Source organism: Ascidia mentula, chromosome 6, assembly GCF_947561715.1.
Source record: "Ascidia mentula chromosome 6, kaAscMent1.1, whole genome shotgun sequence".
Taxonomy (NCBI): Eukaryota; Metazoa; Chordata; class Ascidiacea; order Phlebobranchia; family Ascidiidae; genus Ascidia; species Ascidia mentula.
The window spans coordinates 17,184,635-17,204,255 of record NC_138571.1 but is presented as its reverse complement, the minus strand read 5'-3'; the positions used below and the strand labels follow the sequence as shown (position 1 = coordinate 17,204,255).

The window sequence follows — 19,621 nt, the reverse complement described above, 5'->3', positions numbered from 1 at the left end:
AAGTGCAATCCTAAATCGATAACTCCGTTAAACACCCCAATAGGCGCACCATCAGACATTACAGCGACATGGCACAAAACAATTACCTCTTTGCAATCCCGCGCCAAATCTATCAGCAACCCGTTTCTTACCTTTGATTCTAAATGCATCCTCTCAAAAACTTTACTTTTGCCCCAAATTTCATACCTTGGTAAAACTTACCCTTTATCTCCCCAGCAACGAGAACGGATCGACGGCATTGTGGTAAAGTTCGTCGTCGGCCCAAACAGCCCAACCCTGCCAATTAACATCCTGGCAGCCCGTCGTGACCATGGCGGTTACGGCGCGGCAAACATTCCCCTCTACGCTGACCTATCACTTCTCTCTCCTATAAAGCAATATTACAGTCACCGCCTTTTGGAATCCCCAACCTCTCCACAACTTTCCTTTATAGAATATAACATTGGACTCCCCCAAACTTTTTAACCTTCGTTCTAGAAACTTTCTTCCACACGCTTCAACACCTTCTCCGCACTATCTTCATATTCTTAATCTTCTCAAATCTTTCAAACTCACCGAAACTGAGCTCATGACCAAAAAATTCAAACCCCTCTATCTCCGGATCATCGACGAAACCAACACACCACATCCCTTTAACGACTGGCACCAAATTCACCATCCCATCTTTCCAAATTATCTCAAAACTTTTGATTTTCGGCTAACACATAAAATTCTTCCGTTAAACTGTCAAAAATCATACCTCCCCTTGGACCAACAACCCCACTGCTACCTGTGCAAATTCCTCTTTGAAACTTTTTCTTACCTATTCCACAACTGTCCTTCCATTCAACCTCTGCTCACCTTAATTCGCAACGTCTTTCGAACTTTATCTGACCTAAACACCTGTCCTTTCGACACCCCTTTACACATCACATTTCCACAACTTCACAACACAACACCTTTCACGAAAACATTAGGAGCACTGTTAAACATCGCACTAACACACACTATCTGGAAAACACGCAACAGAATTAAACACGCCCCATCAACGACATATCCCGCCACCTAGTAACATCCTGCAAATCCTCCTTTCGCTTAAGACTCACTGTCCAGCGAAATAGGGACAACCCCTTTCTCGAGGAAATCCTGGTCGATGTCGTAAACACGCTTAATATCACGCATACCGACACCCCATAAAAGCGCCCGCTTCGCCTGCCATTTAGCTGCGCCAACACGTGGTCAGTTACACCATGTTAAATCAACCACTAGGGGACGATAGCCCCCATGCGATTATTTTTTATGTGTTTTGCGTTTGTTTTTTTCCTTGTGTTTTCTCGTGTGCCTACTAGGTATTTGCGCCAACTAGTGCGTTACCCGCAAGGGACTGGCTGCCGCAAGGAGTCGCTGTGTATCGTCAAGACCATTCCCTTATTCGTTGCGTTTCCCCACTTACTTTGTTCAATTTTATGCGTGGCGTTATTCGTTCACGTGGTGTGATATTCGTGGGGATTTGATGTGCCCCGAATAAAATAGTTAAATATAGCTTTCTTAATATTTTTGTTATGTCTTCGATTACAAAGATTCTGCAGCTAAAAAATCGGGCCCTTTTTCCCGTAATATCTTTTGCCACGATCCCTAATTCATGCTCTTTCCATGTAGCGCTAGAAACAAACTTATTTTGCACGGTAAAATATGCCTATGCATCGTAGTGCACACATATCAACAAAACAATCATAATTTCGAAAAAAATAGGTTAGAACAAATTCGTAGCTTAGTGCGCAAGTTCGGTAATGCATAAAAAATGAGGTGGACATTCCAAAACCCACACACAAAAACGCAAAATTCTGTGTGATGAGGCTGCCAGCACACCCAGATCGTATCAACCACCGAATCCATCGGAAATCAACACGTTTCGATTACCGCTGCACAGACAGGAAGACTGTATAGGGTGTGTAACATGACCCACTCAAGCTTGCGCAGAATTTTCCATTCAAAAAGAAGACCTTTCGTCCGTCGTTAACAAATTCCTATATTCGTGTGGTCAATCCTACATTGAGCAGATATCAAGAAACATGTGGACACGCATCGCTGAACATCAACGATCGGCAACGTCGGAAGTGTGCAAACACGTGCTCGACAACCCGACTCACAGAGTTAAGTTCAGCGACCGCAAATCCTTGAGTCGGCGAGAGACACGTATCGTCTCCTGCTCATGGAATCGCTGTACAAACAACTGTTTGTAAACCTTGTTTCTGTGTAAAATTGTTGTTCAATATTTGGTGGAAAGATGTCGAAAAAAATGTTTTTCCATGTTAGGCACAGCTTAAAGTTTGGTGCGAGTGCAATTTTTGCGTTGCTTCTAATTGGCGGTACGTACGTTGAGTTGCAATTTCAATCAAAAACTACGTCAGTTCCGGTGCGTTGCTGTCGCGACCATCCATTATGTTCGATATTGGACACAGCTGTGTGTGAAGTTACCGAACCAACTCAAAATCTGTTTCTAACGCGGTGTATTGTTGAAGTGTTCAAACAACACGACCAATTTCTTCATGAAGGTTCGATGGGAAGCATGAATTTAATCGCTTTGTTTTCTTCCGTCATTTATATCAACTATACTGAAAGTAGATGTTTCGTGAAAGATTTTTAACGTCATCAGAGTAAGCTTGAATTTTGGGTTTCGACAAGTCGCTATTTTATACTGGGAGTTCAAATACATTTGCGATACTAATGTTTCGGGGAAAATCTTGAACATATACGAAACCAAGGTTTAAGTCATATAGCGATGTGGATATTGCAGCGGATAATGACAAGTTTTAACAGTCATTGCGTGACATTCCCTTTTTCTTCTTCCACTATGTGTCGCTGCTGATCTAGCAATGTCACGTGATCTTTCGTTTCAAATCGCAGTGCATGGCATTACAAGCTGTGTTAAGATCAGTCTGTTACATGTCCAATTGCATTCTCTATTATCATTGTAACAAGACTATCAACACTAAGTCTCTATAAGCTATTCGCCGGGGATTGGAATTTAATCCAAAAAGCCTGATAATAAACTGTTATTCGAATTAAAGTGTTTGCCGTTTTGAATTCTACAGAGAGACATTCGGGCAATTATTAGCCAACAGGCCTTTCGCCTCCAAAAGACTCGTTGCGCCTATAGGGGCCACAGTGGCTGATCATGCTGTGTTGCAAAGCCTTGGCTGCAATGCCAGCAAACATTTGATTTGAAGAAATAACTAAAAACTTAAATTTTAGTAAGAAAAATTCTTTATTTTGTTTACTTTTTTTTCCATTCATTTGCGAACATTTGAGTCAATCATATAGTTGTGCAGTGAGTTTAGTCTGTGACTACACATTACACATACTTCCAAGCTCGCACCGAAAAAGACCAAGACATGCAGCTAAAATACGAGAGAGAGACGTAGAAAGAAGTCAACGTTCCTTTTACCCAGCGTTCTTGCAGAAAACGTCCAGCTTCCCCTTTCAATATAAAAACTCCAGGCAAGTTTTGTCTACGTTCGGAAGTCGAACTCAAACCAATGCTTTCATGTGCACGGTTTATTATGTAGCATTCAGCAACAATATTTACGGAAATTATTTTTTGTGCAACTTTCATTCTTACGCAATGCCCAAGTTCAAATAAATTGATCTGTTTGATGATTCACATCAATATGGCAATGTCACTATTCCAGTATATTCTCTTCTGTTTTTGTGCGCCCTTACTTTGGTAAAGGAAATTACATGAATCTTGCACGTAAGTGGGAATTTCCCACGTGGAGACAACGGAAGTGTTGTTTGTGCTGATGATCGTCATATGTACCAAACCAAAATGTTGTTTTATTTTTTGTGAGGCATTAAATTCAGTTACCATTATGCAGTTTTCCGTGTTTATCCATTGCATTGATACTAAAGAACGTTGGTTCGATGGAATCACATTGCGCCTTTTGCCGATGACTTTGACATTATTTCCGAGGTTTGAGTGCCGATACCAGTCCTGATTGCATCCTGTACGAGTGGTTTTGACGAATCTGTTGCTTCGCTTGCACAAACATATTACTTACTAAGGTTTGACCTTCTGTATAGCTCCTGAGAGAAACTTCATATGGCTTTGCTAATGAACCCAAAGGTTCCCAGCAATATTTCCACAAATGCGTGACGGTTTCCAAAAAATATTTCCATGTGTGTTGTCTGTTGCTGTGAAAAATGTGAACATATCTACTTTACAAAATATTGAGCGTAACTTTTCGGGGAAAATCTTAAACATATTCGTAAACAAGGTTTAAGTCATATAGCGATGTGGATATTGCAGCGGACAATGACAAGTTTTAACAGTCATTTCGTGACATTCCCTTTTTCCTCTTCCACTATGTGTCGCTGTTGCTCTAGCATAGTCATGTGATCTTACGTTTCAAATCGCAGTGCTTAGCATTACAAGTTGAGTTAAGATCAGTCTGTTACTGTTCAATTGCATTCTCTATTATCATTGTGACAAGCAAACCATCACTGGGACTCTATAAGCTATTCGCCAGGGATTGGAATTCCCAAAAAGCCTGATAATAAACTGATATTCGGATTCAAGTGCTTGCCATTGTAAATTCTACAGAGAGACATTCAGGCAATTATTAGCCAACAGGCATTTGGCCCCAAAAGACCTATTGCGCCTATAGGGACCACAGTGGCTGTTCAAGCTTGGGTGCCAAGCCTTGAACATTCGATTAAAAGAGATAGGAGAAAAAACTAATAATTAAAATATTTAAATTCCATTATTTTGTTAGTATTTGTCAACTTTTTTATTTGCGAACATTTGAGCCAATCATACAGTTGTGCAGTGAGTTTAGTCTGTGACTACACATTACGCATACTTCCAAGCTCGCACCGAAAAAGAGCAAGACATGCAGCTCAAATACGAGAGAGACGTAGAAAGAAGTCGATGTTCCTTTTTCCCAAAATTCCCTCTGAAAACTTCCCGCTTCGTTGCTTTCTTGTCTGAGTATCAGAACCTTAATTAGTGATTCTTAACCTTTCAACCTCATCGAACTCCTTCGATTCTCTGCAAGGATTCGTCGAACCCACGAAAACATGCAAAAAAAAGCAATAATTAGAATACATAGACTTAAAACGAAACGGAATACGAACTGAAATCAATCTAACACAATTTTAATGTATTACTGTGTACAACTGTGTACAAAGCAAAGACATTTTCGCATGCAGGATGTTATGTTTTTTCGTTTACCGCAACTAGAATGGTATGGTGTCGAAGATCGGTCGGGGAGAGATGACTATAATGTCCGTGATTTGAATTCACATAACATTCCATAGAGGTCATCACCATACGTGTTCAGCAATGGTCGCTCTGTAAAGCATGTTTATCCTGGCCACGGGAATGTGTTTTGATTGCATCACAGCACGAAAAAATATGTTTTGGAATGCCCTTTTCTGCACAACAGACGCGGTTGTTCTCGGATTATTTTGGCACCGTCTGAAGCGACAGCGGGATTCATACCCGAAGTACGGTTTAAATAACCAAAACACCTTGACCCTCTGTGTCGAAAAATCGTTGATAGGACAAATTGTTGTTAACGTTTAACTTCAAAGTCAATAAAATAATCATGTACAGAGCGTGACTCAAAACAAGTGCATTATTTAGTTTGCTATTACTTTTGGATCAGAAAATGACCAGGTTTGTGGTACTGATCTACAAGATTTATTTAAACAAACGTTTTCAAAATAAAAAAAAAATAATTTTTGCGTCATTGGCAACAATAATAATCTATTAATTAATTTCTGGTAATTTTTCACCAAACACTCAACGTATAAATAAAAGTATTTTGATTTAACTCCGCCGTCAGTCGCTGCAAGGGAGAAAATCACGCCTTCACGGCATGGCGCCGACTCGTATGAACGCCCGGTCGTTTGCCGCGATATCGAAAACCGCACCGAAAGCCACTAATGTTGTACGTGTGTGATGAATGTTTACGTCAGCCATGACTACGAACGATTTTCAAATTCACGCAAGTGCCCAGCAATTACCATCTTAACTCATGCGAGTGAAAGTATTCAATGGTTGCAATCCAAACTCCTCGTGCCAACTTAACTTGCAAAACTATTTAAGAGAAAAATGTGACTGAAACGTTCGCTGATTTTTGTAAATCATTGGAGCTTCGTCGAACCCCTGAAACGTCGAAATCGAACCCCTGGGGTTTGATCTAACCAAGATTAAGAACCACTGACCTAAATATTTGGGAAATCTTTTCAGGAACTTTCAATCTTACGCAATGCCCAAGTTCCAATAAATCGACCTTTTTGATGATTCACATAAATATGGCAATGTCACTATTCCAGTATATTCCCTTCTGTATTGTGCGCCCTTTCTTTGGTAAAGGAAAATGCATGAAACTTGCACGTAAGAAGGAATATACTTGGTGGAGGCGTCGAAAAAATTAGTTGATGGCTTTTTTGTGTTGATGCATCGTCATATATGTACCGAACCAAAATGTTGTTTTATTTTTGAGAGGCATTAAATTCAGTAACTGTTATGCAGTTTCCCGCGTTTATTCATTGTATCAATACGAAGAACGTTGGTTCGAAAGAATCACATTGCGCCTTTTGCCGATGTCTTTCGCATTATTTCCGAGGTTTGAGTGCCGATACCAGTCCTGATTGCATCCTGTATGAGTGGTGTTGACGTATCTGTTGCTTCGCTTGCACAAACATATTAACTACCAAGGTTTGACCTTCTGTATAACTTCAATGACAAACTTCTTGTGTCTTTGCTAATGAACTCAAAGGTTCCCAGCAATATTTCCACAAATGCATGACGGTTCCCAAAAATCTTTCCATGTGTGTTGTCTGTTGCTGAGCAAATCGTGAACATATTTATTTTACAAAATATTGAGCATAACCTTTCGAGGAAAGTCTTGCACATATACGAAACCAAGGTTTAAGTCATATAGCGATGTGGATATTGCAGCGGACAATGACAAGATTTAGCAGTCATTGAGTGACATTTCCATTTTTCTCTTCCGCTATGTGGCACTGGTGCTTTAGCAATGTCACGTGATCTCACGTTTCAAATCGCAGCGCATGGCATTACAAGTTGAGTTAAGATCAGTCTGTGACGTGTTCAATTGCATTCTCTATTATCATTGTAAAAAGCAAATCATCGCTGGGACATAATAGGCTATTCGCCGGGGATTGGAGTTATTTCCCAAAAGCCTGATAATAAACTGTTATTCAAATAAAGTGTTTGTCATTGTAAATTCTACAGAGAAACATTCAGGCAATTATTGGCCAACAGGCCTTTCGCCTCCACAGGATTATTTACGCCTATAGGGGCCACAGTGTCTGAACAATGCTTAGGTGCCAAGCCTTGGCTGCGATGCCAGTGAACATTTCATATAAAAATATATAAGAAAAAACTATTAAATAAAATATTTAAATTGCATTATTTTGTTAACATTTGTTACCCTTTCATTTGTCAACATTTGAGTTAATCATATCATATGTTGCAGTGACTTTAGTCTGTGACTACACATTACACATACTTCCAAGCTCCCACCGAAAAAGAGCAAGACATGCAGTTAAAATAAAAGAGAGAGACGTGGAAAGAAGTCAAATTTCTTTTTTCCCAACCTTCATTCAGAAAACGCCCAGCTTCGTCTTCCAATACAAAAACACCATGCAAAAGTCGAACTCAAACCAACGCTTTCATTTGCACAGGTTTATTATGTAGCAATCTGCAGCAATTACAATTACGTGCTACGCCCAGGAAACCCTCTTTATACCTCATAACAAATCACAGTTACGACTCATGCCACAATAAATTTGCCATCCAGACAAACTCCAAACTTTGTTTCATTTCGCAGTATTAGAACTTAAATATTTGGGAAATCTTTTGTGGAACTTTTATTCTAACGCAATGCCCAAGTTCAAATAAATTGATCTGTTTGATGATTCACATCAACATGGCAATATCACTATTCCAGTTTTTACAGTCATTTCGTGACATTCCCCTTTTCCTCTTCCACTATGTGTCGCTGTTGCTCTAGCATAGTCACGTGATCTTACGTTTCAAATCGCAGTGCATGGCATTACAAGTTGAGTTAAGATCAGTCTGTTACATGTTCAATTGCATTCTCTATTATTATTGTGACAAGGCCATCAATACTGAGACTCCATAAGCTATTCGCCGGGGCTTGGAATTTATTCCCGAATCCCTGATAATAAACTGTTATTCGAATTAATGTATTTGCCATTGTGAATTCTACAGAGAGACATTCAGGCAATTATTAGCCAACAGGCCCAAAAAAACCATTGCGCCTATAGGGGCCACAGTGGCTGATCAAGCTTGGGTGCCAAGCCTTGGCTGCGATGCCAGTGAACATTCGATTAAAAGAGATAGAAGAAAAAACTAATAATTAAAATATTTAAATTCCATTATTTTGTTAATATTTGTTACCTTTGATTTGGCAACATTTGAGTCAATCATATAGTTGTGCAGTGAGTTTAGTCTGTGACTACACATTACACATACTTACAAGCTCCCACCGAAAAAGAGCAAGACATGCAGTTAAAATACGAGAGAGACGAAGAAAGAAGTCGATGTTCCTTTTTCCCAAAATTCCCCCAGAAAACTTCCCGCTTTGTTGCAAACGTTTTCAAAATAACAAAAAAATAATTATTGCGTTATTGCGAACAATAATAATCATCTATTAATTGATTTCTGGTATTTTTTTACCAAACACCCAATGAATAAATAAAAGTATTTTAAACCACATAAAATTCATCATAACCAACCACATACCATGCGAAAACAATCTTCCGAGCATTGCGGTTGACTGAAAAGTTAAATCAGATTTAACTCCGCCGTCAGTCGGTGCAAGGGAGAAAATCACGCCTTCACGGCAGGTTTGAGTACCGATACCAGTCCTGATTGCATCCTGTACGAGTGGTTTTGACGAATCTGTTGCTTCGTTTGCACAAACATATCACTTACCAAAGTTTGACCTGCTCTATAGCTCCTGAGAGAAACTTCTAATTGCTTTGCTAATGGACCCAAAGGTTCCCAGCAATATTTCCACAAATGCGTGACGGTTTGTCTGTTGCTGTGCAAATTGTGAACATATTTACTTTAAAAGTATTGAACGTAACTTTTCGGGGAAAATCTTAAACATATAGGAAACGAAGGTTTAAGTCATATAGCGATATTGCAGCGGACAATGACAAGATTTAACATTCATTTCGTGACATTCCACTTTTCCTCTTCCACTATGTGTCGCTGTTGCTCTGTCACGTGATCTTACGTTTCAAATCGCAATGCTTGGCATTACAAGTGGAGTTAAGATCAGTCTGTTACATGTTCAATTGCATTGTCTATTATAATTGTGACAAGCAAATCATCACTGGGACTCTATAAGCTATTCGCCTCGTCATATATGTACCGAACCAAAATGTTGTTTTATTTTTGTGAGGCATTAAATTCAGTTACCATTATGCAGTTTTCCGAGTTTATCCATTGCAATGATACTAAAGAACGTTGATGGAATCACTTTGCGCCATTTGCCGATGTCTTTGACATTGTTTCCCAGGTTTGAATGCCGATACCAGTCCTGATTGCATCCTGTACGAGTGGTTTTGACGAATCTGTTGCTTCGCTTGCACACACATATTCCTTACCAAGGCTTGACCTTCTGTATGGCTCCTGCGAAAAACTTCTTGTGGCTATGCTAATGAACCCAAAGGTTCCCAGCAATATTTCCACAAATGCACGACGGTTTCCAAAAATATTTATAATTGTGTGTTGTCCGTTGCTGTGCAAATTGTGAACATATTTACTTTACAAAATATTGAGCGTAACTTTTCGGGGAAAATCTTAAACATATACGAAAGCAAGGTTTAAGTCATATAGCGATGTGGATATTGCAGCGGACAATGATAAGTTTTAACAGTCATTGCTAGACATTCTCTTTTTCCTCTTCCACTATGTGTCGCTGCTGCTCTAGCAATGTCACGTGATCTTACGTTTCAAATCGCAGTGCATGGCATTACAAGTTGAGTTAAGATCAGTCCGTGACGTGTTCAATTGCATTCTCTATTGTCACTGTAACAAGCAAATCATCACTGGGACTCTATAAGCTATTCGCCGGGGATTGGAATTTATTCCCAAAAGTCTGATAATTAACTGCTATTCGAATTAAAGTGTTTGCCATTGTTAATTCTACAGAGAGACATTCGGGCAATTGTTAGCCAACAGGCCTTTCGCCTCCAAAAGGGTCATTGTGCCTATAGGGGTCACAGTGGCTGATCAAGCTTGGGTGCGAAGCCTTGGCGGCGATACCAGTAAACATTTGATTTGAATAAATAACTAAAATCTACCATTTAAATCATTAAAATTTTTTATTTGGGTTATATTTTTTTCCATTCATTTTGCGAACATTTGAGTCAATCATATAGTTGTGCAGTGAGTTTAGTCTGTGACTACACATTACACATACTTCCAAGCTCGCACCGAAAAACAGCAAGACATGCAGCCAAAATAAAAGAGAGAGACGTAGAAAGAAGTCAACGTTCTTTTTTCCCAGTGTTCTTGCAGAAAACGTCCAGCTTCCCCTTTCAATATAAAAACTCCAGACAAGTTTTGTCTACGATCGGAAGTCGAACTCAAACCAATGCTTTCATGTGCACGGTTTATTATGTAGCAATCAGCAACAATATTTACGGAAATAATTTTTGTGGAACTTCCATTCTTACGCAATGCCCAAGTTGAAATAAATTGATCTGTTTGATGATTCACATCAATATGGCAATGTCACTATTCCAGTATATTCTCTTCTGTTTTTGTGCGCTCTTTCTTTGGTAAAGAAAATTACATGAAACTTGCACGTAAGAGGGAATTTTTCGCGTGGAGACACCGGAAGTGTTTTTTGTGCTGATGGTGGTCATATGTACAAAACCAAAATGTTGTTTTATTTTTTGTGAGGCATTAAATTCAGTTACCATTATGCAGTTTTCCGTGTTTATCCATTGCATTGATACGAAAGAACATTGGTTCGATGAAATCACATTGCGCTTTTTGCCCATGACTTTGACATTATTTCCCAGGTTTGAGTGCCGATACCAGTCCTGATTGCATCCTGTACGAGTGGTTTTGACGAATCTGTTGCTTCGCTTGCACAAACATATTACTTACCAAGTCTTGACCTTCTGTATAGTTCCTGCTAGAAACTTCTTATGGCTTTGCTAATGACCCCAAAGGTTCCCAGCAATATTTCCACAAATGCGTGACGGTTTCCAAAAATATTTCCATGTGTGTTGTCTGTTGCTGTGCAAATTGTGAACATATTTACTTTACAAAATATTGAGCCTAACTTTTCGGGGAAAATCTTAAACATATACGAAACCAAGGTTTAAGTCATATAGCGATGTGGATATTGCAGCGGACAATGACAAGTTTTAACAGTCATTGCGTGACATTCCCTTTTTCCTCTTCCACTATGTGTCGCTGCTGCTCTAGCAATGTCACGTGATCTTACGTTTCAAATCGCAGCGCATGGCATTACAAGTTGAGTTAAGATCAGTCTGTTACATGTTCAATTGCATTCTCTATTATCATTGCGACAAGGCCATCAATACTGAGACTCCATAAGCTATTCGCTGGGGCTTGGATTTTATTCCCGAATCCCTGACAATAATCTGTTATTCGAATTGATGTATTTGCCATTGTGAATTCCACAGAGAGACATTCAGGCAATTATTAGCCAACAGGCCCAAAAGACCCATTGCGCCTATAGGGGCCACAGTGGCTGATCAAGCTTGGGTGCCAAGTCTTGGCTGCGATGCCAGTGAACATTCGATTAAAAGAGATTGAAGAATAAACTAATAATTAAAATATTTAAATTCCATTATTTTGTTAATATTTGTTACCTTTGATTTGGCAACATTTGAGTCAATAATATAGTTGTGCAGTGAGTTTAGTCTGTGACTACACATTACACATACTTCCAAGCTCCCACCGAAAAAGAGCAAGACATGCAGTTAAAATACGAGAGAGACGCAGAAGGAAGTCAATGTTCCTTTTTCCCAAAATTCCCCCAGAAAACTTCCCGCTTCGTTGCTTTCCTGTCTGAGTATCAGAACCTTAATTAGTGGTTCTTAACCTTTCAACCTCATCGAAGCCCTTGGATTCTCTGCAAGGATTCGTCGAACCCCTGAAAACATGCAAAAATAGCAATAATTTGAATATATAGACTTAAAACGAAACGGAATACGAACTGAAATCAATCTGACACAATTTTAGTATTTGGATACTGCGTACAAGCAAAGACATTTTCGCATGCAGGATGTTATGTTTTTTTGTTTACCGAAACCAGAATGCAATGGTGTTGAAGATGGGTCGGGGAGATATGTCTAAAGCCCGAGACTTTGAATTCGCATACGTGGTCAGATATGGTCGCTCTATAAAGCATATCTGACCTAGCCACGGGAATGTGTTTTAAATGCATCACAGCACGAAAAAATATGTTTTGGAACGCCCTTTTCTGCACAACAGACGCGGTTGTTCGCGGATTATTTTCGCACCGTCTGAAGTGACAGCGGGATTCATACCCGAAGTACGGTTTAAATAACCAAAACACCTTGAACCTCTGTATCGTAAAATCGTTGATAGGACAAATTGTTGTTGACGTTTAACTACAAAATCAATAAAATAATCATGTACAGAGCGTTACTCAAAACAAATGCATTATTTAGTTCGCTATTACTTTTGGATCAGAAAATGACCAGGTTTGTGGCTCTGATGCACCAGATTTATTTAAACAAACGTTTTCAAAAAAAAAAAAAAATTTATTGCGTCATTGCGAACAATAATAATCATCTATTAATTAATTTCTGGTATTTTTTTACCAAACACTCAATGTATAAATAAAAGTACTTTAAACCACCTAAAATTCATTATAACAATCGAAATACCATGCGAAAACAATCTTCCGAGCATTGCGGTTGACGGAAAAGTTAAATCAGATTTAACTCCGCCGTCAGTTGCTTCAAGGGAGAAAATCACGCCTTCACGGCATGGCGCCGACTCGTATGAACGCCCGGTCGTTTGCCGCGATATCGAAAACCGCACCGAAAGCCACTAATGTTGTACGTGTGTGATGATTGTTTACGTCAGCCATGACTACGAACGATTTTCAAATTCACGCAAGTGCACAGCAATTACTATCTTAACTCACCCGAGTGAAAGTATTCAATGATTACAATCCAACTTCCCCGTGCCAACTTAAATTGCGAAACTATTTAAGAGAAAAATGTGACTGAAACGTTCGCTGATTTTTGTAAATCATTGGAGCTTCGTCGAACCCCTGAAACGTCGAAATCGAACCCTTAGGGTTTGATCTAACCAAGATTAAGAACCACTGACCTAAATATTTGGGAAATCTTTTGTGGAACTTTCATTCTTACGCGATGCCCAAGTTCCAATAAATCGACCTTTTTGATGATTCACATAAATATGGCAATGTCACTATTCCAGTATATTCCCTTCTGTATTGTGCGCCCTTTCTTTGGTAAAGGAAAATGCATGAAACTTGCACGTAAGAAGGAGTATACTTGGTGGAGGCGTCGAAAAAATTAGTTGATGGCTTTTTTGTGTTGATGCATCGTCATATATGTACCGAACCAAAATGTTGTTTTATTTTTGAGAGGCATTAAATTCAGTGACTGTTATGCAGTTTCCCGCGTTTATTCATTGTATCAATACGAAGAACGTTGGTTCGATGGAATCACAATGCGCCTTTTGCCGATGTCTTTCACAGTATTTCCGAGGTTTGAGTGCCGATACCAGTCCTGATTGCATCCTGTATGAGTGGTTTTTACGTATCTGTTCCAGCGCTTGCACAAACATATTAACTACCAAGGTTTGACCTTCTGTATAACTTCAATGACAAACTTCTTGTGGCTTTGCTAATGAACTCAAAGGTTCCCAGCAATATTTCCACAAATGCATGACGGTTCCCAAAAATCTTTCCATGTGTGTTGTCTGTTGCTGAGCAAATCGTGAACATATTTATTTTACAAAATATTGAGCATAACCTTTCGAGGAAAGTCTTGCACATATACGAAACCAAGGTTTAAGTCATATAGCGATGTGGATATTGCAGCGGACACTGACAAGTTTTAGCAGTCATTGAGTGACATTTCCATTTTTCTCTTCCGCTATGTGGCGCTGGTGCTTTAGCAATGTCACGTGATCTCACGTTCCAAAAACGTTCTTTTTTCCCAACCTTCCTTCAGAAAACGCCCAGCTTCGTCTTCCAATATAAAAACCCCATGCAAAAGTCGAACTCAAACCAACGCTTTCATTTGCACAGGTTTATTATGTAGCAATCTGCAGCAATTACAAATACGTGTTACGCCCAGGAAACCCTCTTTATACCTCATAACAAATCACAGTTACGACTCATGCCACAAGAAATTTGCCATCCAGACAAACTCCAAACTTTGTTTCATTTCGCAGTATTAGAACTTAAATATTTGGGAAATCTTTTGTGGAACTTTTATTCTAACGCAATGCTCAAGTTCCAATAAATTGATCTGTTTGATGATTCACATCAATATGGCAATGTCTCTATTCCAGTATATTCTCTTCTGTGTTTGTGCGCTCCTTCATTGGTAAAGGAAAATACATGAAACTTGCACGTAAGAAGCAATTACCCCCGTAGAAACACCGGAAGGTTTTTTTGTGCTGATGGTCGTCATATGTACCAAACCAAAATGTTGTTTTGTTTTTTGAGAGGCATTAAATTCTGCGACCATTATGCAGTTTCCCGTGTTTATCCATTGCATTGACACGAAAGAACGTTGGTTCGATGGAATCACATTGCGCCTTTTGCCGATGTCTTTGACATTATTTCCGAGGTTTGAGTGCCGATACCAGTCCTGATTGCATCCTGTACGAGTGGTTTTGACGAATCTGTTGCTTTGCTTGCACACACTTTTTAATTACCAAGGCTTGACCTTTTGTATAGCTCCAATGAGAAACTTCTTATGGCTTTGCTAATGAACCCAAAAGTTTCCAGCAATATTTCCAAAATTACATTACGGTTCCCAACCATATTTTCACAATTACATGACGGTTCCCTGCAATATTTCCCAATTAAATGACGGTTCCCAGCAATATTTCCACAAGTACCTGACGGTTCCCCGCAATATTTCCAAAAATACCTGACGGTTTTCTGCAATATTTCCCAATTAAATGACGGTTCCTAGCAATATTTCCACAAATACCCGGACGGTTCCCAGCCATATTTCCACAATTAAATGACGGTTCCCTGCAATATTTCCCAATTAAATGACGGTTCCCAGCAATATTTCCACAAGTACCTGACGGTTCCCAGCAATATTTCCACAAGTACCTGACGGTTCCCAGATTCAAATAATACCAGCAAACCGCCTTTTTTTGTTTTTCGACAAACTGAAATAACATTCAAGTTTATAAGCGTCTGAAAGCTTGAGATATTGTTGCAGATCTAGGTAAGATTCTGAGAGTTTGGTCGGTAAACTTTGCTCTGTTTTATATATTTTGAACGTTTCGGCAAGTGCTTATGCCATCATCATTTGAAAACTCTCGAATCTTTAGTGGTTACGTGCGAATGTTGGCAGTGCCCTCGCCAAAAAAAGAGACAGAGTGTTTAATTATATCGTTGCAAATGAAGACAGAGGGATATACTTGCTCTGTGCAGAGGTGTCTGTATGTTTGCACAGTGTGAGGAGTTTGTGACGAAAGATATGAAACGCTAAAATCATCTGGAAGAACTGCAGTCGTTTTTGTATGTTAAATATTAAGTTTTTAAATGAGTTCACACGACTAAAAAGATAGTTTAATTGTAAACAACCAAGTTATCAAATCAACAATCGCCGAAAAAACGCAGTTTCGCAATTCAGGTAACCTAAAAGAGAACTCTTAAATAAAAGAAAACCCAATGTAATGATTGTGATGTGAAACTATCTGCACGTTACTAAGTTTTGTGTATTCATATGTCGTGGGTAAAAAATACACTAAATTTTCCATGAATAAAAAGTGATACAAAAATAAAATGCGGAATTCAATTAAACACAAATGAACAACAAACGGATAAATTGTAACAAAAAAAGGTTTTTCCTTGTTTAAGGCATTCTTCTGTATCCGACTTGACATAATCAGCATGTAACATTTCATGTTGTTTCTTGTTTAACTTCTGTAGGCCTACTTTCAAAATTCAGATGGCAAATATTAACTGCATTCTCCTGCTTTTTCTAACTTGTCCAATTCTAAGCTTGTGCCAAAGAGCCAATCAGGTCATCCTGACTTGTGGAGGAAGCAACGAAGATCCGATACCAGGACCAGCGGGTCCTCCTGGAAAACGAGGTCCACCGGGAGCTGTTGGGCCTCATGGTGTCCAGGGTCCGAAAGGAGAACCAGGTGCCAATAACACCTGGGAAGACAAATTTAGAAGATTGGAAGCAAAGATGGAAGCAATGGAAACTGAACTCAAACGTATTTAGTTTTGCTTAATTTTATTTTGAAACTGCGTTTGTGGCATTTGTTTTAAACCTCAAGCAAAAATGATTTAAGGTTATTTTAATAGTTTTGTATTTTTTTAACAGGCGTAAACGTTTCCGTCGCGAAGTTAGCATCAAAACAGGATGAATTGGAGAAAAATCTTACAGTAACGTCAGGTTTGGTGAAAGTTCTTTTTTATTATTGCAATGTTGTCGATATCAGTAAAGATGTATCTGCGTTAAAGGGACATAATTCATATTCGAAAAAATGCCTACGTTTTATTTTGTAGGAGATACGAATCGTGTAGTTTACGCCAGTTGCAAGGATGCGTTGCAAAACGGAATGACGCAAAGCGGGGTTTACAATTTATTCTCTCCTCGGCCTTACCAAGGATATTGCGACATGCAAACTGATGGTGGTGGTTGGCTAGTGAGTTCATATTTTTTTTCATTTTTTTGTTAATTGTAGAGGTTTGACAAAGAATGATTTATTTTTTGAAAAAAAGCAGGGTAATGTTATGCAAACAATGCAACCGAAACTACAAATAAAACGGAATGTCTTAAATTAATTACAGCAGGAAATACAAACGTTTTCTATAAAAGTATCTGTTTCAATTTTGATTATAACAAGCATAGAACACTGAAACATAACGGATGCATGTAATTGCTTGATGGAAATATTAAGCGAAAATCCAGGCAAGACAATGTCAATTTTGTTTTTCTTTTTAAATTTTCAGGTTGTACAGAAAAGATATGATGGTTCAACTAATTTTTATCGGGGCTGGAGAGAATATGAAAAGGGATTTGGTTCCTTGACTGGAGAGTTTTGGTTAGGTAATTCGACATTAGCAATACCCGCATTCAAATCAATTGTTTATTTTGTTTATTTAGATTTTACCAACTCCCAATTAGTTTTCGTTCTTTAGTGCCTCCAGCGGTAGTTTCAAACACAAACAATGGTAGATAGGCTTGTGCGTAAATGTGTTAGTATTTTCTCGTCGTCACGATTGTCATATATTGGGCTGCGCATTAGTGCAAGCAAAGCTTTTTCATCTCTAAACACCAACAACATTTGCAAAAAGCATAAACAAATAACACTTAACGTTTGTTAATTAATTAAGGCTTGGAGCTGATGCACGAACTGACAAGTTGGAAACGTCAAGAGCTCCGCGTTGACCTGCAAAATTTCGATAACACAAAGTATTATGCAAAGTACAGGTAACTACATGCGTGCGTTTGAGTGCCAAGTTTTTGAGTTCCTATTTATACCATCTTGACAGCAACTTCAGCATCGGTTCATCAGGGGAGAATTATCGTCTGACTGTTGCTGGGTACACTGGTGACGCAGGTAAGTGAGCAAACACGTTCAAATAAATTAGTCTTGATACAAAGGTAGTTTAATAAAGTCTCCAACTCAGGGGCGCACAACCTTTAGATTAATACCGGCCGCATCACACGGACTTTATTTTACCAACAGTCGCCAGTGAGTCCCAACTGACAATTACGCATTTAATTATGCCTTTAAAAGTGTAATGAAATTTTGTAAAAAATGCTTGATTTTATTCTGTTTTATAACAAAGATTGACCAATTCCATAAGCCAAATATCCAAGCAAAACCTGTAAACCAAGTTTTTCACAATGCACGGCCGACAATACAAATGTAATATAAAGCATGTTTACGGCCGCAGGTGAGTTGATGACGTGCTGAATTTCACTCGTTTTGCCCATTTTTTTATGCAAGACTTTTTTCCATAAAAGTCTGCGTACTTTTGAAGTAAATATACGAGCCAGTCACTTGTGTGGCGGTTAATAAACATTTTTTTATCATTTGTGAAATTCGCTTGCCGCCAAAATCGAAAGTTTAAAATAAATCGAAAAAATGTCTCCAAGAACTAAAATTTTTACGAAGTCTGAATCCGCAATACTAAAAAATCGGAATTAAAAAATAATGTGTTTCGCAATTATATCGTTATTGGCACATTTGTCTATGTTACTCACAAAATGCGTTAAATCTATATATATTAAACATTCACTTCTTTCAAATGTATGCCAGGTGATTGGCTGGTTAACATCTGAACCGCAAACTAAACTTTTGAAAATTTGCACCAATAGTTGATCGGCTGGAATTTCACAATCAGATGCCATTCTCCACACATGACCGAGATCATGATTCAATTGGTGGAAACTGTGCTGTTGGTTTCCATGGAGCTTGGTGGTATGAGAGTTGTTATCACTCCAACCTGAACGGAAAGTATTACAAGGAGGAGACAAGGGCATCCGATTCCAACCGTTGGGATCCGGTATCACGTAAACGTTCGGAAATGAAAATAAGACCTGTGATGTAATAAAACTGAGGTTAAACAAAACAAATAAATGAAACTATTTGCGTTATTAACGAGAAATCGTCGAAATTACTGGAAACATTTTTTATTCTTTATTCTTTGAAGAAATGAACAATTTATTAACCGCATATACACGTTACCACCACGATCGCATCGAATTTACAAGTGTGTTTTCTTGATGCTGTTAATATTTTGTAAATACGTTGCTTCACAAATCATCACCTATAAAATAATATACATGGAACTTTAAAACATGAAAGCTTTTGCTTTTTGTGTCATTATTCAGATAAGCGGAAGAGACCTTTGGGCACAGTTTAGCGTTAAAGTTCATATGACATGGAAAATAACTTAAACATAAAATGGTCAGAACTTTCTACAATTTTTGGTGAAAAAAGTAGCTTGATATGGCCTCAAGTTTCTAAGATACAGCCGATCACACTTACGTTTAAACCGTTGCGAACGTAATCGTGCGAAAGCGAGATCATTGTTGCGTGACGTCTTACAAGGCGATTCATTCGTGCGGGAGCTTATGCGCGCAAAAGAAAAACATTGTAAAACTGCTGGTTTGGTAATTTTCCATAAACAGGAGCACAAAAGGTGAATGATGAGCTAGGGAGACGAACCGTTATTGGTTTATTTATCGCGTCAATTAGTATTTATTGAAGCCTTGTCGATTTGTCCACTCCCGGCAAATGATAAGTACCGGTAATTAATTTTTTAAGGCCGGCAAAGACCGCTGAGTAAAACCCACAAAACTAAAATTT

At 38.7% G+C, this 19,621-nt stretch overlaps 1 protein-coding gene across 1 annotated transcript; it reads left to right on the top strand.

The window, feature by feature from the left end:
• Window positions 1-16,236: 16,236 nt before the first annotated feature.
• LOC145907336 (ryncolin-1-like) lies at window positions 16,237-19,021 on the top strand. The gene is made up of 5 exons (XM_082994758.1): window positions 16,237-16,510; window positions 16,621-16,692; window positions 16,806-16,945; window positions 17,734-17,863; window positions 18,628-19,021. Exons 1-5 carry the CDS (start codon window positions 16,237-16,239, stop codon window positions 18,858-18,860), a joined length of 849 nt encoding a protein of 282 aa, XP_082850884.1. The 3' UTR covers window positions 18,861-19,021.
• Window positions 19,022-19,621: the final 600 nt, after the last annotated feature.

Excerpts from the sequence above, each read along its gene's own strand:
- LOC145907336 (XM_082994758.1), top strand. The coding sequence starts at position 16,237 with ATGGCAAATATTAACTGCATTCTCCTGCTTTTTCTAACTTGTCCAATT. Across the intron at positions 16,511-16,620 it reads AATGGAAACTGAACTCAAAC|GCGTAAACGTTTCCGTCGCG; the intron begins GTATTTAGTTTT and ends TTTTTTTAACAG. Across the intron at positions 16,946-17,733 it reads CTGATGGTGGTGGTTGGCTA|GTAACTACATGCGTGCGTTT; the intron begins GTGAGTTCATAT and ends TGCAAAGTACAG.